This window comes from Canis lupus, chromosome 10 (assembly GCF_048164855.1).
Source record: "Canis lupus baileyi chromosome 10, mCanLup2.hap1, whole genome shotgun sequence".
Classification (NCBI taxonomy): Eukaryota; Metazoa; Chordata; class Mammalia; order Carnivora; family Canidae; genus Canis; species Canis lupus.
The window spans coordinates 27,029,632-27,056,659 of NC_132847.1; the positions used below are offsets into that span (position 1 = coordinate 27,029,632).

The window sequence follows — 27,028 nt, forward strand, 5'->3', positions numbered from 1 at the left end:
AGTTAGGATAGGGCCTGTTGTTTTAACAAAATAATCCAGGAAAAGGGGAGCCTGGGTGGCTCAGTGGTTGAGCGCCTGCCTTCAGCTCAGGTCATGATCTCGGGGTCCTGGGATGGAGTTCTGCATTGGGCTCCCTGCAGGGAGCCTGCTTTTCCCTCTGCCTGTGTCTCTGCCTCTAAATAAAATTAATTAATTAATTAATTAATTAAAATAAAATAAATCTTAAAAAAAATCCAGGAAAAGCATCTGAAGTCCAAGAAGGAGGAAACAAAAAATTGAGTCATCTCTGAATCAAAAGTCGAAGCTTAACATACATAGGTCTTACAAACAGTTAACTGCATAAAACCAGTGGCAGTATTTCTGAGCTAGGAAAGTACTTGTCAAAAGTCATCTGTGACACTTTGACATCAAGCTAATCTGTGGTACCCTTTTCCCAGGGCAGACACACTACTGCCCTGGACTCTCTTCCTCTAGCAATATTCTAGTCTTCAAAATGCCCCCAACAGCAGCTGAGGTAGGTCTGCCCAGGTTAGACATAAGGTACCATGTTTCCTGGCCAAGTTGAAGAAGACTGGTAACAGGCATAGGAGTTTCCAGATGCCATCCCAGATCTAGACTTCCACAGAAGTAAAGAAACATCTGAAATGCTTAGTTGAAAGTCATAATGGAGTTGCCTGCTTGCCTGTTATCTTTGGTTTCTTCGAGTCCTGGAGAAAGGAAATAAATGAAATAATATATATTGGTTAATACGGATACCACACTACTATTCAATGTAAGAGAAATGCATTGAATCACCAGCACTTAACTATGACAAATGTGTGCATAGCAGTGCTTTGGTTCTGCCTCAAAGATTGTGTCGGAAGGTGCTCTTTCTCTCCTCTCCAGTTACCTAGGAAATAAATAAGAAGGCAGTCTTCCCGTTTTTCCTATTCACCCTATGCTACACTTCCCAGTTGTGATCAATGAAATAATTACCTCAAATGTGTCTACAATTCAAGAATTCTATAGCTAACTATAAGTTTTTCCATTTGCCTATTAGTTTTGTCTATTCCTTCTCCAAAATACATCTATTTCTCTTGTTACCCCCTCTCCATTTTTAAAAATTCTTTTTTCTTTTCTTTTTTTTTTAAATTTTTTTTTTTATTATTTATTCATGATAGTCATAGAGAGAGGAGAGAGAGGCAGAGACACAGGCAGAGGGAGAAGCGGGCTCCATGGCAGGAGCCCGACGTGGGACTCGATCCCAGAACTCCGGGATCGCGCCCTGGGCCAAAGGCAGGCACTAAACCACTGAGCCACCCAGGGATCCCCTCTTTTTTCTTTTCTAAGATGTTATTTATTTATTCATAAGAGACATACAGAGAGAAGCAGAGACACAGGCAGAGGGAGAAGCAGGCTCCATACAGGGAGCCCGATGCAGGACTGGATCCCAGGACCCTGGGATCACGCCCTGAGGCAAAGGCAGATGCTCAACTGCTGAGCCACCCAGGTGCCCCTCCTCTTTCCATCTTTTTAAAAGATGTATTTATTTATTTGAGAGAGAGAGAGAGAGAGCATGAGCAGGGGGAGTGGCAGAAGGAGAGGGAGGAGAAGCTGACTTCCCTTTGAGCGAGGAGCCTAACATGAAGCTTAATCTCACAACCCTGAGATCATGACCTGAGATGAAATCAAGAGTAGAAGCTTAATCAATTGAGCCACTCAGGCACTGCCCACTGCCCACCCCCCACTCCATTAAAAACAAACAACAACAACAACAAAAAACAAGTGTCTGGAGGCTGGAGCTGCCCTTCATTGTGGAATTTTTCTGCCATATACAATACTGCCTTTTTTATGCAAGAGTAGCCTCTTGTGGTGGAAATGACTGCCTTAAGCTGTCACACTGAAATCTCATTATAAAAACTATTTGCTTTTTCCTAAGTGCTCTTGGCCATTGCTCAAAATATAAAATCTAGGAGGTCTCTGGGTGGCTCAGCGGTTTGGCACCTGCCTTTGGCCCAGGGCACGATCCTGGAGTCCCGGGATCCCACATCAGGCTCCTGGCATGGAGCCTGCTTCTCCCTCCTCCTGTGTCTTTGCCTCTCTCTCTATGTCTATTGTAAATAAATAAATCTTTAAAAAATATTAAAAATATATAAAATCTATCACTTATTTTTTATTAAGATTTTGGTTTGGGGACACCTGGGTGGCTCAGGGGTTGAGGGTCTGCCTTTGGCTCAGGGCGTGATCCTGGGATCCTGGGATGGAGTCCCGCATGCAGTTCCCTGCATGGCGCCTACTTCTCCCCCTGCCTATGTATATTTAGGTTTGTCTTCTCAGCCCCCAATGCTAGTGTTCTGAAATGAAGCAGGTATATCAGTCTCAGGAGGAGTATGTCCAAAAATTCATATCTACACCAGCACTAAGAACTTGTAAAACATCTCGGTGATAGATAGCCTATTAATAAAGAACCCTTTTAAGTTGATATCTATCGAGGTGTTTATCTTTTTAGGGGTGCCTGGGTGGCTCAATTGGTTAAGTGCCTATTTTTTTTTTTAGGTTTATTTATTTATTTGAGAGACAGTGTGAACAGGGGGAGGGGCAGAGGGAGAGGGAGAGAATCCTCAGGCCGATTTCCCAAAGAGCAGGGAGCCAGCCCAACACGGGGCTTGATCCCAAGACCCTCAGATCATGACCTGAGCTGCAATCAAGAGTTGGATGTTTGGGCCACCTGGGTGGCTCAGGGCTTGAGCTTGTGCCTTTGCCTCAGGGTGTGATCCCTGTTCCGGGATGGAGTCCCACATTGGGCTCCCTGCATGGAGACTGCTTCTCCCTCTGCCTTTCTGTGTGTCTCTCATGAATGATAAATCACAATCTGGAAAAAAAAAAAAAAAAAAGAGCTGGATATTTAACCAACTGAGCCACCCAGGTGCCCTGTGTCCGACTGTTGATTTTGGTTCAGGTCATGATCTCAGGGTTGTGATACTGAGCCCCACAGTCCTCTGTGTTAGGTGTAGAGACTGCTTAGGATTCTCTCTCTCCCTCTCCCTCTGCCCCTCTGCGTCTCCACTATAATTTTTTTTTAAGATTTTATTTTATTCATTTATTCATGAGAGACACAGAGAGAGGCAGGGACACAGGCAGAGGGAGAAGCAGGCTCCATGCAGGGAGCCCGACGTGGGACTCAATCCCAGGACTCCAGGATCACACTCTGTGCTGAAGGCGGCGCCAACCCGCTGAGCCACCGGGGCTGCCCAACATATATGTATTTTTTTATATATATATTTTTTTCATATATGAATCGTTTTCATCAAAGTGAGATCACATTGAATTGTTTTTTTTTTTTTAAGATTTTATTTATTTATTCATGATAGACACGGAAAGAGAGGCAGAGACAGGCAGAGGAGGAGAAGGCTCCATGCAAGGAGCTTGATGTGATCCCAGGAATCCGAATCAGGCCCTGAGCCAAAGGTAGATGCTCAACTGCTGAGCCACCCAGGCATCCCTGTGCATATTGTTTATAATGCATGTTTTCCAGTTACTTATCTTTACCTTCCAAGACGATATATTTTCATCTCATCTAATACTCAGTCTGGATTCAAATCTTCCCAGTTACCTCAAAAAGGTGTTTTGCAGCTTCCCTGTCTAAACAAGGGTCCAGGACATCTGGGTGGCTCAGTAGTTGAGCGTCTGCCTTTGGCTCAGGGCATGATCCTGGGGTCCTGGGATTGAGTCCTGCATCGAGCTCCCTGCATGGAGCCTGCTTCTCCCTCTGCCTGTGTCTCTGTCTCTCTCTGTGTCTCTCATAAATAAGTAAAATCTTTTTTAAAAAGTAAGAATTTTACATTTTCCATTGCAACTCATACCTTATCCCAAAAATATAATTGGGAAACACTAACCTAAGGACTAACCTAAGGACTAAGGAAACTCCAGGATGCATTACTTTCAGTTACACAACCAGGAAAGTAATAGGCAAACCAGGGTGAATTGCTACCCTACTGTCTGGTCACAGTTGGAGGGCACTTGAGGAAATATATATAAATGATTAGTTAAAATCATAACACAGTTCAGACCATTTTAATTATACAAAATAATTATTTAGATACTTAAATACTTTTAAAACTAAATGGTGTGAACTGTGTATCATTTATGCATCTAGATGGAGGATATATGCTTAGGAAAATATAACTAAAATTCTGTGTTGTGGTGTGCCTGGCTGGCTCATTTGGTAGAACATGTGACTTGGGTGATGAGTTCAAGCTCCATGCAGAACTTACTAAAAAAAAAGTTCCATGTCCTACTTCTCGAACTTAAAAAAAAATAATAAGCAACATCTTCTATCAGTCTTCTATCCTTCAGTGTTACATCATTGTTAAAATCATACCGTAAGCTGACAGCCATTGCAGTGTACTGCTCCCAAGAGACAGGACCAGGGCAAGTCAGAGCCAGATGGGCACTGGGTGATTCTGTATTACACTGAAAAAAAAAAAAAATAACCATACATAGGCAGAGAAGATCCTAAGAGACCAAGAAGCAAAACGTCATCATAGGCATTCTTTGTGCAAACTTGCCAAGAGGAGCACGAGAAGCAACCAGATACTTGTCACCTTCTCAGAGTTTTACAAAAAGTGCCCAGAGAGGTAGAAGGACATGTCTGCTGAAGAGGAAGGTAACTTTGAAGACATGGCAAATGCAGACAAGGCAGTTGCAAAAGAAATGGATAACTGCATTCTTCCTAAAGGAGAAACAAAAACAAAGTTCAAGGATCCAGATGCACCGAAGAGGCTACATTGAGTCTTGTTGAGTAATGCCCCTGATCCAAGGAGAACATCCTGCCTATGCACTGGTCATGCTGCAAAGGAACAGGGAGAGATGTGGAATAGCATTGCTGCAGATGACAAGCAGTCTTAGGACAACATGGCTGCTGAGGAGAAATAGATAAAGCAGATAAATTGCTGAAATATGAAATATAAAATATAAAAATAAGTTTATGTGACAAAAAAAAGGAGTCCTCAAAAAAAAAAAAAAAAAAAGAGTCCTCAAAGCTGAAAACCAGAAAAAGGATTAGAAAAAGGATTAGAAGATGGAGAGGATGAGGAGGAGGATGAAGATGATGATGATGATGATGATAAATAAGTGGGTTCTACTTTCTTTCTCATCTCTAAAGTATACAACTTACTCCTTTTGAAGAAAAAAAGTGAAATGTAAAACTGTGGGAAACTTGTTTTTAAACTGTACAGTGTCATTTTCTATATAGTTAACACCCTATCAAATGTGTCTTTAGCTAGCCCTGTCCTGGTGGCATTTTCAGCAGCCACTACCCTTGCCTGGCACAGTAGGGGAATGTCAAGCAGCAAAGAAATCTAAAGTAGGTTTTTGTTGGTACATGGACTTTTCATCTTCAGTTGTTTCTAATGTGTGTTTTTTATTTTTAAAGATTTACGAGGGGCACCTGGGTGGCTCAGTGGTTGAGCATCTACCTTTGGCTCAGGGTTTGATTCCGGAGTCCCAGGACCAAGTCCCACATCAGGATTCTTGTATGGAGGCTGTTTCTCCCTCTGCCTGTGTCTCTGCCTCTCACTCTCTCTCTCTGTCATGAATAAATAAATAAAATCTTAAAAAAAAATTGTTCGTATCTTAAAAAAAAAAAAAAAGATTTACGAGAGAGAGAGAAAGAGATTGCAAGACACTCAAGAGAGTGGCAGGGAGAAGGACTCCTTGCTGAGTAGGAACCCTGATGTGAGGCTCAATCCCAGGACCCCAGGACCCCAGGATCAGGACCTGAGCCAAAGGCAGACACTTAACCAACTAAGCCACCCAGGCACCCCCAATGTGTCTTATACAAATTAATTGCTGTTCTCTTAATTGGATACCACTTTACGATCACAAGAAATTTACATTTGTCTCATTAATATTCTAAATACTTCTGGATAAAATCAATTTTTTACTGGAAAATAAAAATCATACCCTAAAGCTATATTTTACCTTAGAAAATGCTATCCTATACACAAAACACATTCTTTAAAACTTATATTTTTAAAAACAATTTATTTTGCACGTAGTTACTTAAACCGTTAGGAAGGTTTGTTTGTTTTAATGTAGAAGCATGTATTTTACAATAAGATAGTGATTTGTTCTTTGAGGAACTTTAGGGTTCTTCTGCAGCTGGATTGTGACAAAGCTTTGGTTTGTTGGGATTATTTTTCAGTAGCCAATCAGCTAGCCAAATCTATGGAAAAAAGAAAAAAAAACTCTTAATAAACATTTCAATATATATACTATATAAATAATAAATATATACTATGAATGATATAAATTTATACTATATATACAAACTTACACTATAAGTAGTATAAATATATATCAATTTAAAACTTAGTTTTCAAAATCACTGAGAATGAGAAAATGACCATTAAAAAACTGAAACACTAAGTTTTGCATTATGCAAGATTGTGAAGTATAGATCCAAATTGGAAAAGAAGTAAACTATCTCCTTTTAACAGATGGCATGATCCTACATATAGAATCCCAAAGAATCCACAAGAAAGTTACTACAACTAATAAATGAACTCAGCAAAGTTGTAGGTGAAAAGATAACACAAAAATAATTTGTGTTGGGCAGCCTGGGTGGCTCAGTGGTTTAGCACCGCCTTCAGCCCAGGGCATGATCCTGGAGACCTGGGATCGAGTCCCGCGTGGGGCTCCCTGCATGGAGCCTGCTTCTCCCTCTGCCTGTGTCTCTGCCTCTCTCTTTCTTTGTGTCTCTCATGAATAAATAAAATCTTTAAAAAAAATCATTTGTGTTTCTACATATCAGCAATAACTCAAAAAGGAAAATAAGTAATAACTTTCATTTCAGTAGCATTAAAAAAAAATCTGGGAGTACATTTAACTAACTTGTATACTGAAAACTTTAAAATGTTGCTAAAAGACATTTAAAGACCTGAGTAAATGTAAAGATAACCTGTGTTCATGGATAGAAAGACTTAATACTATTTTTTCTTTTTTTTTTTTTAATGTTATTTTTAACGTAATCTCTATACCCAACGTGGGACTTGAACTCACAACCCTGAGATCAAACATCCCATGCCCCACCGACCAAGCCAACCAGGTGCCCCAAATGACTTAATACTGGTAAGACGTCATTATTATGCAAAGTGAGCTACAGATTCAATCCAATCCTTATGAAATTCCTAACAAATGGTTTTGCAGAAATGTTAAAGTCAATCCTCAAATTCATATGGAATTTCAAGAGGCTCTGAATATAGAAAACAATCATGAAAACAAAAAACAAACTTGGAGAATTTTCTGATTTCATTCCTTTTTTCTTTTTTTAAGTTTTTCATTTATTTACATAGTCTCTACACCCATTGTGGGGGTTACACTCATGATCCTGAGATCAAGAGCTGCATGCTTTTCTGACTGAGCCAGTCAGACACTACATTTTTTTTTTTTAAAGTAAACTCTACACCCAATGTGGAGCTTTAAGTCATGACCCCAAACTCAAGAGTCATATGTTCCAACGACTGAGCCACCCAGGAGCCTCCTGTCATCCACTTTTTTTTTTTTTTAAAGATTTTATTTATTTATTCGAGGCAGAGGGAGAAGCAGGTTCCATGCAGGGAGCCTGATATGGGACTCGATCCCTGGATCACACCCTAAACTGAAGGCAGATGCTCAACCACTGAGCCACCCAGGTGTCTCTCATCCACTTTTAACCAGAGTATAGAATGGTATAATCACTACAAAATTTGGCAATACTCATCCAAGTTAAAATTGTACATATCAAACACATCAAACAACATTATTTTAAAAATAGCATTTTTTTTTTACTATTTCCATTTGTAGGAATTTATCCTATAGACATAGGGTACACAGACATATGAATGAAAATATTCACTGTTGGCGGTTTATAATAACAAAAGAGTAGAAACGACCTAAACTATTATCTATATGTGATCAATTAATAAACTGTAAAATATCAGTTCAAGAAAATGCCATAAGCTCTTCTTTTAAAACAGAGCAATTTTGTTTGTGGTGTTATTTAATAACTTATAATAAATATTGAGTATACAAGGTAAAAAGTATCAAATGGTGTGTTTAGTAGCTAGCATTTGTAAATGTTAATGTTAGGTAAAAATAAATATTGGGATCCCACATCAGACTCCCTGCAGGGAGCCTGCTTCTCCCTCTGCCTGTGTCTCTGCCTGTGTCTCTGCCTCTTTCTGAGTCATGAATAAATAAATAAAATCTTTTTTAAAAAATTGCAGTTAATGTTTGAGCATGTATGCACCAGACATTCTAAGAATTTTACATGCATTCATACTTTTTTCTTTTTTTAAGATTTTATTTATTTATTCATGAGAGAGAGAGAGAGAGAGAGAGGCAGAGTCACAGGCAGAGGGAGAAGCAGGTTCCATGCAGGGAGCCTGACGTGGGACTCGATCCCTGGTCTCCAGGATCATGCCCTGGGCTGAAGGCGGCGCACTAAACCGCTGGGCCACAAGGGCTGCCCCTTTTTTTCTTTTAAGTAGGTTCCACACCCAGTATGGAGCCCAATGTGGCACTTGAACTCATGTTCCTGAGATGAAGACCTGAACTGATACCAAGAGTCAGATGCTGAGCACCTGGGTGGTTTAGTTGATTCAGCATCTGACTTCAGCTCAGGTCATAATCCCAGAGTCCTGGGATCGAGTCTTGCATTGAGCTACCTGCTCCAAATGGAGCCTGCTTCTCCCTCTCCCTCTGCCTTCCATTTCGCCTGCTTGTTCTCTCTCTTTTTCTGTCAAATAAAATCTTCAAAAAAAAAAAAAAAAAAAAAGAGTTAAGTGCCTAACTGACTGAACCACCCAGGCACCCCCTGTACATTTATACATTTAACCTTAACAATATCTCTATTATGTAGGCAGGTATTAATCTATTTGCATTGTACTGGTGAGAAGAGAAACACTCAGAGGTTAGATATCTGGAATCAGAGTTGAATCCAGGCAAAATGACTTCAAAGACAGGCTTAGGAAATGGAGCCAGGGGTATCTTTTTCTTTTCTTTACATTTTTCAGTAGTATCAGGTTTCTTACTAAATAAACATATGTTTTGTCACGATGAAAATGTCTATTAAAGAAATAACCTATCTAGGGGCACCTGGCTGGCTCAGTCAGTAGGGTGTGTGTGACTCTTGATCTCGGGGGATTATGAGTTTGACCTCCACATTGGGTATATTTAAGAAAAATACATAAAAGGAAAAAAAAAAAGAGAAAAACCTGCCTATCTTTTATTTTTGGTAAAAGTGACAAAGTTAGTAGGAGAGATTAAATCTTTTGTCTTCCAAAGGGGATTCCTTTTTATTTTTATTTTTTTAATTTTTTAAAAGATTTTATTTATTTATTTATGATAGTCACACAGAGAGAGAGAGAGAGGGGCAGAGACATAGGCAGAGGGAGAAGCAGGCTCCATGCGGGGAGCCCGATGTGGGATTCGATCCCAGATCTCCAGGATCGCGCCCTGGGCCAAAGGCAGGTGCCAAACCACTGCGCCACCCAGGGATCCCCAGGGATTCCTTTTTAGAATGGTAACAGAGGCTAGAGATATTTTGTCACGGTTGGTAATTATAATAACCTTTACTGAGGTGACTGGCTGGCTCAGTGGGAAGAACATGTCATTCTTGATTTTGAGGTTGTGAGTTCCAAGCTCCATGTTGGATATAAAGCTTACTTAAAAAATAAATAAGTGAAATAACCTTCCTTGATTATCTCTCAGTCTTCAAATGAGTGGGAGGACCTGCAAGGAAGGAGCAGAGAAGACATATGGCCCTGGACAACCTACTAGTTCCTCTTACCCAACTATTCTTCCACCTGACTGAACAATGCTGAGGTACCTAGGGACATGAATAAATATATTTTCAATGGAAAAATTTAGATATCATTAAAAATTAAAATGTTGAACAAAATTCAAATATATATCTAATTTTATCATTTGATTATATAAATTATACCCCAAAACAATGCTCTGCATTTGAAGGCCATAGTAACTGAAAATGTATTTAGAAACAATGTTGTTGGGATCCCTGGGTGGCGCAGCGGTTTGGCGCCTGCCTTTGGCCCAGGGCGCGATCCTGGAGACCCGGGATCGAATCCCACATCGGGCTCCCGGTGCATGGAGCCTGCTTCTCCCTCTGCCTGTGTCTCTGCCTCTCTCTCACTGTGTGCCTATCATAAAAAAAAAAAATAAAAAAAAAAAATTTAGAAACAATGTTGTTGATGGTTGATGGGACACCTGGGTGGCTCAGTGGTTTGGTGCCTGCCTTTGGCCCAGGGTGTGATCCTGGAGTCCCAGGATTGATTCCCACATTGAGCTCCCTGCATGGAGCCTGCTTCTCCCTCTGCCTGTGTCTCTGCCTCTGTCTCTCATGAATAAATAAGTAAAATCTGTAAAAAAAGAAAAAATAGAAACAATGTTGTTGTTTTTTTGCTTTATAGGAACAATGTTCTTAAAGAGTTAAAATGCAACAAAAGAATAAGTAATCAAAAGTTATATATAAGTATCTAAAATGTATATGAAATGGTTTTTATTTTTTTTAATTTTTTTTTAATTTTATTTTTTTTAATTTTTATTTATTTATGATAGTCACACACAGAGAGAGAGAGAGGCAGATACATAGGCAGAGGGAGAAGCAGGCTCCATGCACCTGGAGCCCGACGTGGGATTCGATCCAGGGTCTCCAGGATCGCACCCTGGGCCAAAGGCAGGCGCTAAACCGCTGCGCCACCCAGGGATCCCTGAAATGGTTTTTAAAATGCTCTTAATACTTCCACTGTTTCAAAAAAATACAATATTCTAAATATGAAAACTATAGACAACTTCTTTAGTGTGAATAAAAAGAGTTCTTACAAAAGGATCCGCTGGTTTCTCCTTACAAAGTGTTGTGAGTCCTTGAAGCAGAGTTGGTGTTACATATAAATTTAAATAGTCCTTAGCAGCTTGTCCAACTGGAATGGGCTCAATAATCACTGCAAATACAAATGTATTCCCCTTAAAACACAAATGATGAAATATTATATAATCATTACAAAGAAAGAAATTTTAGTAGATGATACTTATAAAAGTTTTTTTTTTTCATAAAAAACAGAACTAGACACATAGCATACATAGTTTGTTCAAACACACACAAGCACTGGGACACCTGGGTGGCTCAGTGGTTGAGCATCTGCCTTCGGCTCAGGGTGTTATCTCACGTCTTGGGATGGAGTCCCATTTTGGGCTCCCTGTAAGGAGCCTGCCTCTCCCTCTGCCTATGTCTCTGCCTCTCTCTCTCATGAATAAATAAATAAATCTTTTTTTTCAAGATTTTATTTATTCATGAGAGACACAGAGAGAGAGAGAGAGAGGCAGAGACACGGCAGAGGGAGAAGTAGGCGCCGTGCAGGGAGCCCGACGCAGGACTTGATCCCGGGTCTCCAGGATCATGCCCTGGGCTGAAGGTGGCGCTAAACCACCGAGCCACCCGGGCTGCCCTAAATAAATAAATCTTAAAATAATAATAATAATAATCTTTTTTAAAAATTGAAAACTTCATAAACTCTAGATAAACGTCCCTTATTTCATATGATTTGCAAATATTTCCTACTAGTTTGTGGCTAACCTCAATATTTTTATTATTTTTATTATTTTTTAAAAGATTTTATTTATTTATTCATGAGAGACACAGAGACACAGGCAGAGGGAGAAGCAGGCTCCATGCAGGGAGCCTGATGTGGGACTCAACCCGGGACTCCAGGATCATGCCCTGGGCCGAAGAGAGGCGCCAAACCGCTGAGCCATCCAGGGATCCCTTCTCAATTTTTTTTTTTTTTAAGATTTTATTTATTTATTCATGAGAGACATAGAGGGAGAGAGGCAGAGACACAGGCAGAGGGAGAAGCAGGCTCCCTGCAGGGAGCCTGATGCGGGATTCGATCCCTGGCGGGGTCACGCCCTAAGCTGAAGGCAGATGCTCAACCTCTGAGCCACCCAGGCGTCCCCTCAATATTTTTAATGTTGGCTTTTGAAACATTAAAAGGGACATATTCTTTTTTTTTTTTTAACATTTTATTTGTTTATTCATAGAGACACAGAGAGAGAGAGAGGCAGAGACACAGGCAGAGGGAGAAGGCTCCATGCAGGGACCCTGATGTGGGACTCGATCCCAGGTCTCCGGTATCACGCCCTGGGCTGGAGGCGGCACTAAACCCGCCGATCCACCAGGGCTGCCCAAAAGAGACATATTCTTATTCATCTTCATATTTCTTTTAATTTTGAGGTAGCCTAATTTATCAATAGTTTTTTGTATCATGTTTTTGATGTCATATTAAAAAAAATCCCTTTGTCCAACCCAAGATCATGAAGATTTTCCATGTTTTCTTCTAGATATTTTTAGCTCTTGTGTTTAGGTCTATGATCCATTGTTAAGTTTTGTATTAGGTGTGAAACAAGGATCTGAATTCTTTCTCTCTTTTCTTTTTTTGCATGTGGATATTCAGTTGTCCTAGCATCATTTGCAGAAAAGATCATCCTTTCCCCATCAGACTGTCCAGGTGCCTTTGTTGAAAATCAACTGACCATAAATGTAAGGATTTATTCCTAGATTCTCACTTCTGTTTCATAATCTAAATATCTAGTAAAATACTGTCTTAATTATCTCTTAATTATTGTCGTCTCATAGTAAGATTTGAAATAAGATTAGTGGAAGCTCTCCAACTTATTTCTTCTGTTTAAAAATTGTTTTACCTTGCCTAAATCTTTTGCAATTCCATATAAATTTTCGAATCAGCTTGCCAACTTCTACATAAAAGAATGTATGGATTTTGATAGGAAGTGCATTAAATTAATTGGTCAGTTTGGAAAGAACTGCCATCCGAACAATACTGACTCTTCTAATCCATCAATACGGGATGTCTCTTTATTTTAGATAGTCTTTCACTTCTTTCAGTAATTTTTTTTAAAGATTTTATTTAAAAAAAAATAAAGATTTTATTTGTTTATTCATGAGAGACACAGAGAGAGAGGCAGAGACACAGGCAGAGGGAGAAGCAGGCTCCATGCAGGGAGCCCGATGTGGGACTTGATCCCAGAACCCCAGGATCATGCCCTGAGCCAAAGGCAGATGCTTAACCGCTGAGCCATCCAGTGTCCCTCTTTCATTAGTGTTTTATGCATTTCAGTGTATAAGAATTGCATTTCTTTTGTTAAATTTATTCCTAAGTATTATTTATTTATGTAATTTCAGTATAAGTGACACACAGTGTGTTATACTAGTTTCAGGTATACAACATAATGATTCAACAATTCTATATATTGCTCAGTGTTCAAGTGTACTCTTAATCCCCCCCTTTGGGATGCTTGGGTGGCTCAGTGGTTGAGCATCTGCCTTCAGCTCAGGTCGTAATCCCAGGGTCCTAGGATCGAGTCCCACATCAGGACCTCTGCATGGAGCCTGCTTCTCCCTCTGCCTGTGTCTCTGCCTCTCTCTCTCTCTCTCTCTGTCTCTCTCATGAATAAATAAATAAATCTTAAAAAAAAAAATCCCCCCTTCACCTATTTCATCATCCCCCACCCAGCTATTCTTTGGTAACCAACAGTTTGTTTTCTTTTTTCTTTCTTTCTTTCTTTCTTTCTTTCTTTCTTTCTTTCTTTCTTTCTTTCTTTCTTCTTTCTTTCTTTCTTTCTTTCTTTCTTTTTCTTTCTTCTTTTTTTTTAACAGTTTGTTTCTAAGACTGTATTTTGGTCTCTTTTTTCTTTGTTTATTTTGTTTTGTAAATGAGTGAAATAGTATTTATTATTTTGATGCTATTGTGAATGACATTATTTCTTTCATTTTTAGATTGTTTCTACATTTTTTTTAAGATTATTTGAAATAGAGTGCACATGAGCAAGGAGGGGTGGGTGGGTCAGAGAGAGACAAAGAGAAAGAGAGAATCCTGAAGCCGACTCCCTGCTGAAAGCCTAAACCCCACAACCCTGAGATCACGATCTGAGCTGAAATCAAGAGTCATTAGCTTAACTGACTGAGCCACCCAGGTGCCTATCTACCTCTATATATTTTTGCTGGTTATTTATTATTTGTCTAGCAACTAGGTTTGGGTAAATTAATGTGAAAATAAAGAATGTTTTCATGTTTCTTACACAGATGAACCTTCATGGCAGTTTTTGAAGATTTCTAATGACATTTGTAGTTTATATATTGTATTATTTTTATAGATTTTTAAAATATGCTCATCTTGAGAGCAGGGACATATTCTTATTCATCTTCATATTTCTGGCACATAGTAGGTAATTCAATAAATTTGTTAAGGAATGGAATATAGCAAAGCCATGAATTAGCCATCTCTATTGAAAGGGAGAGGTAAGGGCACTACTTTTTTTTCAAAGGTTAGGAACATGTCTGAATATCTTTATGGCTTGCTTGAGGGACTCCTCATACAAGATTTTGCACATGATTCTTGACTGATTGGTAAGCAAGAGGGAGCTCATACCCCAAACCCTGAGAATTTACTCCAAAGAACTTCACAATCTCACAGAAAAGATCTGCAGCATGGCAGGTAATCATTTATATTTATCTTACAACTGCTGCTTCTCAAATGTCTAACTATGTCTCTTAAACTCATGTTAAGAGGACAAATTAATGGGTAAAATCAAAAGCAATCTAAAATACCAGTTTAGGGATATAATCCTATGAGTAAGAAGTGCTTCCCCCCAAAAAGGACTAGAAAAAACAAAACAATAATAGCAGTTAATAGTTGAGCACATATGCACCAAACACTCTTAAGAATTTTACATGCATTTATACGTTCAACCCTAACAATATCCCTAGTAGGTAGGAAGGTACTAATAATATTTGCATTTTACTGATGAGAAGAGAAAAACTCAGAGGTTAGATGCCTGGAGTCAGAGGAAAGATGTAATTCACTAGTAGGACTAAATCTAAAGTACTATCACATTAAAAAGACATTTCATGTTTGAGATGTACTTTAAAATAATATGGAAGCATGAGAAGTTGAAGAGATTATAGATGAAATAAGACCGATCATAATTATCTAAGTTGGGTGATAGGTTCATTAGGAATTTATTATAGGAATTTATTATATTATTTTGTCTACTTTTGATGTTTGAAATTTTCCACAATAATTCCAAAGAAAAAGATACCCTAATGGAAGAGACATATGATAAAAATTAGATCAATAACAATAAAATATGTAAGTAGGCAAATCCTTTCGTGTACAGATACCTATAAGACAGTTTTTGTGAGGCATCCAGCAGGCTCAGTGGGTGGAGCATGAGGCTCTTTATCTCAAGGTCATGAATTCAAGACCTACATTCACTGTAGAGATTACTTAAAAATTAAAAAATGAAAGTAAAATAAATAAAAATCAATAGCTAAAAAACCAAAACAAAACCCATCAGCTTTTGTTTGTCTAAGAATCAGGACCTATAGTGCTGCATGGGTGGCTCAGTTGGGCTCAGGTCATGATCCCAGGGATGAGCCCCATCTGGGTGACCAGTAGGCTCCCTGCTCAGGGGGAGTCTGCTTCTCTCTCTCCACCACCCCATCCCACACTCATGCTCTCTCTTAAATAAATAAATATCTTTTTAAAAAGGAAAAAAAAAAGATTCAGGACTTTTATTTTTAAAAATATTTTATTTATGTATTCATGAGAGACACAGATAGAGAGAGAGAGAGAGAGAGAGGCAGAGACAGAAGCAGGTTCCATGCAGGGAGCCTGATGTGGGACTCAATCCCGGGTCTCCAGGATCAGGCCCTGGGTGAAGGCGGTGCCAAACCACTGAGCCACCCGGGCTGCCCACCGATTCAGGACTTTTAAATCTCCAAGACTGATTTATTTTCTTTGAATAAATCATCAGTAGAAAATACTAAGGTATAGGCCTAAATGACTTAAGAGAAAAATAATAGGCCAAAAAAATATTTGAAGCTTCCCAAGGCTTTACATCTTTTTCTTTGTAACAGAAATCACCAAGTTTTCTTCTGGATATAAAAATATTATTATTTTTAAATTTTATTTATTTATTCATGAGAGACACAGAGAGAGAGAATGAGAGAGGCAGAGGGAGAAGCAGGCTCCATGCAGGGAGCCCAATGTGGGACTCGATCCTGGGTCTCCAGGATCACACCCTGGGCTGAAGGCAGTGCTAAACCACTGAGCCACCTGGGCTGCCCTAAACATATTATTGAAAACAAACTAAAAACCTCAATGCTGTTCCTTACTATGCCCACATCTAAAGATTTACAACTTCCATAACAGGAAGGGAACAAAAAAGGGCCTGAGACCTACTAATTTCACAATAAACTATGAGAGAAAGTGAGAAATCTATCATAATTTCCAAGGGAGACTGCTTTTGTCATGTGTAACAAACTTATGCATTAGGGAGAACTTCAGGAATTGCAACAAAGGAGAAGAGAAACCCTAAACATGGCTAATAAAAAAGTAAACATCAAAAGATTCCCCACAGGACCAATTTAGTTCTGAGGGAAATATTGAGTTTTACATTCTTGGTCTCAAGACTGTAAGTAACTATAACTTGAAAATATGACAAAATATACAGAGAAAAACTCTGTTCTTTCCTAGCTACATCACCCAAATGAAAGAAAAAGCAAGCAACAGGGACATGTACTTGACTAAATTACTCATCAGTAACTCACCATCAGGAAACATGAATTGAATTTCTCTTTCTGCTGCGGCAAAATCATTGCTCCCGTGAAGTGCATTCCTTAAGTCATCTGTGCCATAAATTGCCCTTAGACTAAAAGTACGTTAGAAAAAATAAATAAATAAATAAATAAATAAATAAATAAATAAATGTACGTTAGAGATGATGAACACCCAATGTGATAGCCTTTCCTTACTCTTTACATATGCATTCTACTTAGGAATTTTACAGAAGCATTGCCACTTCTCTCACATATGGAAGTTTTAATCTATTTTTTTTAATTTATTTTTGTTTATTTATGATAGTCATACAGAGAGAGAGAGAGGCAGAGACACAGGCAGAGGGAGAAGCAGGCTCCATGCACCGGGAGCCCGACGTGGGATTCGATCCCGGCTCTCCAGAATCGCGCCCTGGGCCAAAGGCAGGCGCCAAACCGCTGCGCCACCCAGGGATCCCGGTTTTAATCTATTTTGAATTTAAGGTTAAATCTATCTAGATGAGTGTCAACTATATTTAAATCTGCAGGAGGGATACATTGGAAAATAGGAATTTGTTGGGTGAAGAGGTGTTGCTTTGTGAGAAGTGAAAGGGCAACATATATTAAAAAATGTAAGAATTCAATGTCCTCCCTGGTTTCCAAACTTTGATGATAATGCTGAAAATCTGGTTTTCCGGCCTTCTACTACCAAAATTATTTTAAAAAGCCATGCCAATTTTCCTATGGAAAAATCCTATGTCAGTGGCAGTTTAATTCAAGGATGAGAGAATTAGTCTAATCAGTCATAAATCAGACATTCCCTGAGGACTTTTGGGGTACTTGGTATTAAGATAAACATTTCTATACCTAAAATGTAAAACTGACTCCACCCTCATCCCAAATAAAAAACCAAAAAGTTGGCTTAGGAAAACTTTCAAATGAAAATAAACTGCTATTACAATCAGTTTTGGGAGTGTTTTTTGTTGTTTTTTTCATTTTTATAGTTGGATTCCATTTTTCCCCGTTGGAAAGTTACCTGTCTGGGTGTGTCTCCTTAGCTACTAAGGTATTAGTTGGTCCCAAAAGTTCTTTCCAGTAAGAGATGGCTTTATGTCTAGCTAATATCATGGCAACAAGTGGTCCAGAACTCATGTAAGCTGTTAAATTGGGGAAAAACATTTTCCCATACTGTTCCACATAAAAGTTACTACAGTGCTCAGGGCTGAGATGCAGTTTTCTTCTCTATAAGAGAAACAAAGTCAACAAAAGTATTTAAAATGACAGTTCAATAATAAAGTCATTAATAACTTGAAATTAATACTAATCTGATTATAAATTTGAGATTTTTGTATTACAAAGAAAGGGAGAGGTAAGAAAGCTAAATGTAGGGCAGCCCGGGTGGCTCAGGGGTTTGGCTCCACCTTCAGCCCAGGGCCTGATCCTGGAGACCGGGGATTGAGTCCCATGTTGGCTTCCTGCATGGAGCCTGCTTCTCCCTCTGCCTGTCTCTGCCTCTCTGTCTCTCATGAATAAACAAAATCTTAAAAAAAAACCAAATTGATAATGAGGGGCACCTAGGTGAGTCATTTGGTTAAGTGTCTGACTTCAGCTCCGATTTCTCAGGGCTCTGATGTCGAGCCTTCAGCTGGGGGGTAGGGAGGGTTCAGCTCAGCAGCGGGTCTGCTTCTCCCTTGCTCTTGCTCTCTGCTCCTCTCCCTGCCTCATGCTCACTCTCTCAAAAATAAAAAATGGATAATGAATCAGTAATTCTGGAGTGTCTAGGTGGCTCAGTTGGTCTGCCTTGGGCTCAGGTCTTAGGGTCTTAGGATGAAGCCTCCCATGGGGCTCCCTGCTCAGCAGGGTGTCTGCTTCTCCCTCTGCCCACAGCCCATCCACTGCCCCCACCATGCTGTCTCTCAAATAAATAAATACTAAAAAAAAAAAAAAAAAATCAGGTCAGGAAGCCTGGCTGGTTCAGCCAGTGGAGCATGTGGCATGTGACTCTTGGTCTTGGGGTTTTGAATTTGAGCCCCACCCTGGGTGTGAAGACTGATTAAAAATAAAATCTTCAGGAGTGCCTGGATGGCTCAGTCAGTTAAGCTTCTGCCTTGGGCCCACATCATGATCCCAGGGTCCTGGGACCCAGCCCTGCATTAGAGCCCCACATCAGGCTCCCTGCTCAGTGGGGAGTTTGCTTCTTTCTCTCCTGTTCCCCCTGCCTGTGCTCCCTGTCAAATAAATTTAAATAAATCTTTTTTTTTTCTGCCCCTCCTCCCATTCAAATTTAAATAAATCTTTAACAAAATAGGACCAGGTAAAATATTTTGGAATTTGGGTGAATATTTTCACAAAAAGAAGCAGTATTAAATAGTATCAGGAAAGGAAACTTTTATTTTGCTTTTTGTTTTTTGGGTTTTTGGGGAAACTTTATTTTGTAACAAAGCATAGACCGCCACCTACTGAAAGGATGCATCATTTTTCAGAGTCTCCCTAGGTGCAACAAGAAAGGTTCAAGTTCAATGGACTTCCAACTACAAGAAAGTCTTTTTTTTTTTTTTTTTTTTTAAGATTTTATTTATTTAGCAACGCCTGGGTGGCTCAGCGGTTGAGCATCTGGCTTTGGCTCAGGGAATGATCCCAGGAATCTGGGATTGAGTCCTGCATGGAGCCTGCCTCTGCCTCTCTCTCCCTCTGCCTTTGTCACTGCCTCTCTCTCTGTCTCTCATGAATTAAAAAGAAAAAAGAAAAAAAAATATTTTATTTATTCATGAGAGATGGAGAGAGAAAGAGGCAGAAGCAGGCTTCCCTCGGAGCCGGGAGCCCGATGTGGGACTTGATCCCAGGACACTTGGGATCATGACCCAAGTAGAAGGCAGATGCTTAATGGACTGAGCCACCCCAATTGCCCCTAAAGCTTATTTTAAAAGCATACAGAACAAAGAATAAATATTGTACAATTCCACTTACATGAGATATCTGAAATAGTCAAAGTCAGAGAGACAAAAAAAAGCAGAATAGTGCCTACTATTCTTCCCTGTCTGGGAAGAGGGGTAAACAGAGTGAGTGAGTAATGAGCACAGTTTCAGTTTCAGATGAAGAAAAAGTATAAGAGATGGATGGTGATGGCTGAACAATAAAGGGAATGTACTTAAGATCACTAAACTGTACACCTAAAAATGATAAATTTATGTTGTATATATTTTATCACAATTAAAACAAGAATGAAGCATACACTATACCAAAGCTTTCTTGGGTATGAAATTTACTGCTGAAAAAAAAAAACACGAAATTTACTGCTGATTAGGAAAAGTGTTAAATATTAGTATTTATGCTAATTAACATTCTCACCAGTCAAGGACCAACTACTGCAAAGTAGGTTTTCATATTGAAATTCATATAGTCAAGAAAAAGAAATCTGAGAAATTACAAAACCATCTGGTTTAGTATAATCCTTGATTCTATTATTTAAAATTATGATGTGAGGCGCCTGGGTGCCTCAGTCAGTTAAGTGTCTGCCTTTGGCTCAGGTCATGATCCTGGGGTCCTGGGATCAAGTCCCAAGTCGGCTCCCTGCTCATCAAGGAGCCTACTTCTCCCTCTCTCTGCCTCCTCCCTCTCTTCATGCTCTCAAATAAATAAATAAAATCTTAAAAAAAATAAAGATGTGTCAGTATTTGTGATTCATAGGCATATTTAACATGAGCTACTTAAGTTTTTCACTGTTTCTAAAATACGGACTTCTAAAAAAAACTTAAATATGTTATCTTTATCTTATTTGTAGACTTCATTTAATATTTTTTCCCCCAAAACTTAATGGGTAATAAACTTACAGGGATAGGGCAACCCGGGGGGCTCAGCGGTTTGGCGCTGCCTTCAGCCCAGGGCCGGATCCTGGAGACCTGGGATTGAGTCCCACATCAGGCTCCCGGTTTGGAGCCTGCTTCTCCCTCTGCCTGTGTCTCTGCCTCTCTCTCTCTCATAAATAAATAAATAACATCTTTAAAAAATAATAAAAAAATAAATAAACTTAGAGGGATAAGAAATTCAAAACACTATAGAAAGGCATATTGAAAAATCAGATTTCCATTCCTGTCTTAATTCACCCTGTTCTTCCTTGCCCTCAAATAGGCAACCATTTTTAATCTCCTAGTGCTTCATTTTGCAAACACTGGCAAACATGAATATGTATTTTTCTATCACAAAAGATTGCTATATACAGCTGTCATCTTCCTTTTTTGTAACAGAATGTGGAGAAGTTCCTCTTTTTTCATTTTCAATTAGTTGCATAGTAATCAATTTGGTGGTTTCATCAGGTTTTTTTTTTTTTTTTTAAATTTTATTTATTCATGAGAGAGACAAGCAGGAGGAGAAGCAGGCTCCTCACCTGGAGCCCAATCCTGGAGCCCAGGATTCTGGGATCACAACCTTAGCCAAAGGTAGACGCTCAACCACTGAGCTACTGTATTGCCCCTGTCAGAGTAAACTTAACCAATCCCCCCCCTCCTTTTTTTTAAAGATTTTATCTATTTATTCATTAGACAGAGAGACAGAGGCAGAGACACAGGCAGAGGGAGAAGCAGACTCCATGCAGGGAGCCCGACGTGGGACTCGATCCTGGGTCTCCAGGATCAGGCCCTGGGCAGAAGGCGGTGCTAAACCGCTGAGCCACCCAGGCCACCCTCCCTTTTTTTTTTTTTTAGATTTTTTTTTTAATTTTTAAAAATTTGTTCATGAGAGATACAAAGAGAGAGAGAGAGAAAGAGAGAAAGAGAGAGAGACAGAGACACAGGAGGAGGGAGAAGCAGGCTCCATGCCAGAACCCAAGGCGGGACTCGATCCCGGGACTCCAGGATCGCGCCCTGGGCCAAAGGCAGGCGCCAAACCGCTGAGCCACCCAGGGATCCCCTTTTTTTAGATTTTTAAAAAAGTGATCTCTACACCCAACATGGGGCTTGAATTTACAACCTCCAAATCAAGAGTCACATCTCTACCAACTGAGCCACCCAGGAGCCTCTATTCAACTAATCTAAGGCTGTGTTTGTTTTCAATCTTTTGCTCAAAAATAAACAAAGCTGCAAAAAATAACCTGTATATGTGTCATTTCATATTAATACATGGGTCACAGCAGGGATTCCCACGTTAGAACTGCTGAACCAAAGGATAGATATAATATTGTTAGGTAACTGCAAGATTCCCTTCCATACTTGTACCATTCACTTTTATATTTTTGCTAGATGGTATTTCAGTGGTGGGTTTTTAAAAAGATTTTGTTTTTGGGCAGCCGCGATGGCTCAACTGTTTAGCGCCGCCTTCAGCCCAGGGCATGATCCTGGAGATCCGGGTTAGAGTCCCACGACGGGTTCCTTGCATGGAGCCTGCTTCTCCCTCTGCCTGTGTCTCTGCCTCTCTGTGTATATCTGTCTGTCATGAATAAATAAATAAATGAATAAATAAATAAAATCGGGATCCCTGGGTGGCGCAGCGGTTTGGCGCCTGCCTTTGGCCTAGGGTGCGATCCTGGAGACGCAGGATCGATTCCCACGTCGGGCTCCCGGTGCATGGAGCCTGCTTCTCTCTGCCTGTGTCTCTGCCTCTCTTTCTCTCTCTGTGACTATCATAAATAAGTAAAAATTAAAAAAAAATAAAATAAAATAAAATATTTTAAAAAATAAAAATAAAAAAATAAAAAGATTTTGTTTTTAAATAATTTTTACACCCAATGTGGGGCTCAAACTCACAACCCCAAGATCAACAGTTGCATGCTCTACCAACTAAGCCAGCCAGGCACCCTCAGTGTTTTGTGTTTTTCCTTCTTAGAGCTTGGTCATCTTTTCGTATGTTTAAGACATATTTGTTTTTCTGTGACCATCCACATGTTCTACCCATTTTCAACTTTTTATCTTTTTTCTATGAACTCTTCACATATTGAAAGATTAACCCTTTGTGTTAAGAATTGAGGATCTTTTTTCCATGTTTCATTTGTTCTCAAGTTTTTACTTTATGATGTTTAGTTGGCTATGCAGTTTTTTATGTTTATCGTTTTGTCAATCTTTTCTTTTATGGCTTCCAGACAATAAATCATAGTAAAAAAGGCTGTCCCCCAAAGGCTATCCCACTCGAAGAATAAAAAGAAATTCATGTATCTTTTCTTCTAGAATTTATACCATTTAAGTTTAAATATCTAAATCTTAGATCCTTTTGGAGTTTACCCTGGTTATACAGTATATTTGAATCCAACCTTTTTAATGGCTACCCAATTTTCCTAAAATTTTTATTTTTTTTAAGATTTTATTTATTTATTCATAAGAGAGAGAGAGAGAGGCAGAGACACAGGAGGAGGGAGAAGCAGGCTCCATGCCAGAACCCGAGGCGGGACTCGATCCTGGGACTCCAGGATCACACCCTGGGTGGAAGGCAGGCGCTTAAACCAGTGAGCCACCCAGGCTGCCCTTTCCTAACATTTATTAAGAAGTTCTTTACCTGAGTCTCTTAACTATATTAAATATTTCATTATACATTCCTGCACTATTTCCTTACACTTTCTTGTACCATTCCTATCCCGAGCTTTTACCTATGCTTCTAAACTCAAATGAAATTTCTTATCTTCCCTGAAGATGAAGTTTTCTTTTTAAAACCCTGACAAAACAGGGGCACCTGGGTGGCTTAGTCAGTTAAGTGTCTGCTTTAGCTCATGTCATGATCCCTGAGGCCCATATCTGACTTTCTGCTCAGCAACAAGTCTGCTTCTCCCTCTCTCTCTCCTTCTATGATCTCTCCGGCTCTCATTCTCTCTCAAAAAAATAAATACAATCCTTTTTAAAAGATAAAAACAAAGCACTGACAAAATAGACAATATGACACTTTACAAATATAAGAGAATTAAAAACCTGGAATTTCAAATAGGAATAATACAAAAAAGGAATATTCAAAATATTCCATTCTATTTGATAATCTTCATTTTTAAAAAGATTTTATTTATTTATTTATTTATTTATTTATTTATTTATTTATTTATTCAAAAGAGACACAGAAAGAGAGGCAGAGACACAGGTAGAGGGAGGAGAAGCAGGCTCCATGCAAGGAGCCCAATGCGGGACTCAATCCTGGAAATCCGGGATCATGCCCTGAGCCAAAGGTAGACGCTCAACCACTGAGCCACCCTGGCGCCCCAAGATTTTATTTTTTATGAGAGATACAGAGAGACAGAGACAGAGGCAGAGACGTAGGCAGAGGGAGAAGCAGGCTCCTGCGAGGACCTTGGGATCACAACCTGAGCCAACATTAGAGGCTCAACCACTGAACCACCCAGGCATCCCTGTTTGATCATCTTTAACACTCTTCTTACATACATTTTCAAACTTTTACCAATGCAGGATAAGGCTTAAAACATTAAATGGTTTTGTTTTTGTTTTTGTTTTTTTAAGATTTTATTTATTTGAGAGGGGGAGAAAGAGAGAGACAGGAGCAGGAGGAGGAGCAGAGGGAGAATCAGGCTCCTCGCTGAGCAGGGAGCAGGAAGCAGGATGAGGGACTTGGTCCCAAGACCTGGAGATCACAACCTAACCAAAAGGCAGATGTTTAACCGACTGAGCCACTCAGGTGTCCCGAAACATTAAATGTTTGTTGTTGTTTTTTTAAGATTTTATTTATTTATTTATTTATTTATTATTTATTTATTTATTTATTTTTATTTATTTATGATAGTCACAGAGAGAGAGAGAGAGAGGCAGAGACACAGGCAGAGGGAGAAGCAGGCTCCATGCACCGGGAGCCCGATGTGGGATTCGATCCCGGGTCTCCAGGATCGTGCCCTGGGCCAAAGGCAGACGCTAAACCACTGCGCCACCCAGGGTTCCCATTTTATTGATTTATTCATGAGAGACAGAGAGAGGCAGAGACACAAGCAGAGGGAGAAGCAGGCTCCCTGTAGGGTGCCCAATGCAGGACTCGATCCTGGGACCTTGTGATCACAACCTGAGTCAAAGGTAGATGCTCAACCACTAAGCCACCCAGTTGCCCCCATTTTGAAAAAAAATTCCGGGTGCCTGGATGGCTCAGGGATTGAGCGCACCTGCCTTTGGCTCAGGTTGTGATCCCGGGGTCCTGGGATCGAGTCCCACATCGGGCTTTACACAGGGAGCCTGCTTCTCTCTCTGTCTATGTCTCTGCCTCCCTGTCTGTGTCTCTCATGAATTAATAAATAAAATCTTTAAAAAAATAATTGAAAAAAATTCCAACAATCTAAAAGCCCATCAATTGAGGAACAAGTAAATAACTTGTGGTTCATTCACACAGGGGAATATTACACAGAAGTTAGGAAGAATGAGAGATTCAGATATAATAACTGAGCAACTTTGTAAAAGGGGTCAAGGGAAGAAGACTGTCCTATTTTATAGGGGGAAATGTTTGTAAATGCTTACAAAAATCCTGCAAAGAAAAAAAATATCCTGCAAAGACAGAAGGCACTAAGTAGTTGCCTTTTCTGGAGATTGAGACTTGGGTGAGAGAGGAGAGGAGGAAAAGGAATTTTAATTCTCATTTTAGGGATCCCTGGGTGGCGCAGCGGTTTAGCACCTGCCTTTGGCCCAGCGCGATCCTGGAGACCCGGGATCGAATCCCACGTCGGGCTCCCAGTGCATGGAGCCTGCTTCTCCCTCTGCCTATGTCTCTGCCTCTCTCTCTCTGTGTGTGTGACTATCATAAATAAATAAAAATTAAAAAAATTAATTCTCGCTTTATATCCTTTTGAAAAATGAAAGAATTTATTTAATTTTTTAAAGATTTTATTTATTTGATAGAGAGTACAAACAGGGGGAGTGGCAGAGGGAGAGGGAGAAACAGGCTCCCCACTGAAGTGGGGAGTCCTATGCAGATCCTGGGACCCTAGGATCAAGACCTGGGCAGAAGGTAGATGCTTAACCAACTGAGCCACCCAGGTACCCCCTGAAAAAAACTTTAAAACTAACACATATAACTTTTATACTGAAAAATTAAAATAAATCTAAGTTTAGTACTAAGCACTAAAGCACTGAATAGGTTAACATATTTAAACTTTTTCTTTTTTTTTTTTTAAGGAGCAAAGAGAATAAAAACCATCATCATCATGCCCAGAAGTTACCTGAACAATGGTGAATCCAGATCTGAGAATAATATCCTGTATCTCCTCCTCTTTGTCAGCAATATCTGGTTTGATAATAGCCAAAGTTTTTTCTACATATATCTGAGGTGGGGGCATTGATAGCTCCATTCTGCCTTTCCAGGGTACAATTTAGGAGATTCTCCACAGGTATCAACTGCAATGACATGCATCACCCCCACCCCAAATTTAATGTAATTGTGATTATAAACAGCATTATTAGGCGCTTGATTTTATTAGCTTATAAAGTTAGAAACTGCCGAATCTTTTTCGATAAGCAGTCTCAATAATACAATGGGGGGGGGTGCGCCTCGCCTCGATGGCCCAGTCCAGGGAGCAGGTGCCTCCATCTCTGGATTGGGGTTCGAGCCCCAGGATGGGTGTAGAGATTACATAAATAAATAAACAAAAAGTACAATTTCTACTCTATGTCTAATTCATGCCCTTGGTTTTCCTAAACACTTTCGTTGAGGTACAGAGGCCAGGGGCAACCCGAAGGCCTGCGTGCGGCGCAGACTCTCGCAACTGCTGGTGAACTGTCTACCCTGCCCCAGCCCCCCCCACCCCCGCCCTTCTCCCGCCCCTCCCAGAAGGTCTTGCACTGGATCTGGCCTGACTGGAAAGCAGCATTCCCAGGTCCTAGTGCCAATTTGAAGTGCACTCGCAGACCCCACGGGAGCAGCCCTTCCGTACGCACTCACCCTGCCGCCCACTCCTGCTGGGCCACCGCAGCCTGTTGCTAAGAGACCCAAAGCAAAGTTCAGGGACGGTGGCTCCAGAGGGCCAATCCCAGCACAGCGCGTCACAGACTTTGGGTTCCTTTATAATGAAGAGAAGGGGCCACTACAAGTCTCTTTATTCCCCCCTTGCCAATCTTAGAGTACTAGACGTTTTCCAACATTGTCTTCATCTTATTTATTTTTTATTTTTATTTTTATTTTTTATTTATGATAGTCACACACACACACACACACACACACACACACACACACAGAGAGGGAGAGAGAGAGAGAGGCAGAGACACAGGCAGAGGGAGAAGCAGGCTCCATGCACCGGGAGCCCGACGTGGGATTTGATCCCGGGTCTCCAGGATCGTGCCCTGGGCCAAAGGCAGGCGCTAAACCAATGCGCCACCCAGGGATCCCTGTCCTCATCTTATTTAACCCTCATAGCCATTTCAAGGACACTTTAATTACATCAACCTTATAAATAATGAGACAAATCATAAGCACTCTCCCCTC

The 27,028-nt window shown here is 40.1% G+C and overlaps 1 protein-coding gene across 3 annotated transcripts; it reads right to left on the bottom strand.

Annotated features, from left to right (window-relative positions):
* Positions 1 to 6,004: 6,004 nt before the first annotated feature.
* On the bottom strand, positions 6,005 to 26,607 carry NME5 (NME/NM23 family member 5). Of its 3 annotated transcripts, XM_072841184.1 has the most exons (7): positions 26,489 to 26,607; positions 25,770 to 25,944; positions 17,688 to 17,893; positions 16,667 to 16,767; positions 10,864 to 10,982; positions 9,717 to 9,753; positions 6,005 to 6,205 (listed from the first exon to the last, which is right to left on the bottom strand). In XM_072841184.1, the coding sequence occupies exons 2-6, from the start codon at positions 25,896 to 25,898 to the stop codon at positions 9,736 to 9,738; spliced, it is 573 nt and encodes a 190-aa protein (XP_072697285.1). In that variant the 5' UTR covers positions 25,899 to 25,944; positions 26,489 to 26,607; the 3' UTR covers positions 6,005 to 6,205; positions 9,717 to 9,735. The 3 variants fall into 3 exon arrangements, with proteins under 3 accessions (XP_072697285.1, XP_072697283.1, XP_072697284.1); XM_072841182.1 differs by lacking the exon at positions 9,717 to 9,753; XM_072841183.1 differs by lacking the exons at positions 9,717 to 9,753; positions 26,489 to 26,607 and adding an exon at positions 26,405 to 26,473.
* Positions 26,608 to 27,028: the final 421 nt, after the last annotated feature.

Bases quoted from the DNA above. Each gene is read 5' to 3' on its own strand.
- NME5 (XM_072841182.1), bottom strand. From the start codon at position 25,898: ATGGAGCTATCAATGCCCCCACCTCAGATATATGTAGAAAAAACTTTG. The intron at 10,983-16,666 runs GTGAGTTACTGA...TTGTATTTGCAG, and splicing joins TCAATTCATGTTTCCTGATG to TGATTATTGAGCCCATTCCA. The intron at 6,206-10,863 runs GTAAGAACTCTT...TTTTTTCCATAG, and splicing joins AGAAACCAGCGGATCCTTTT to ATTTGGCTAGCTGATTGGCT.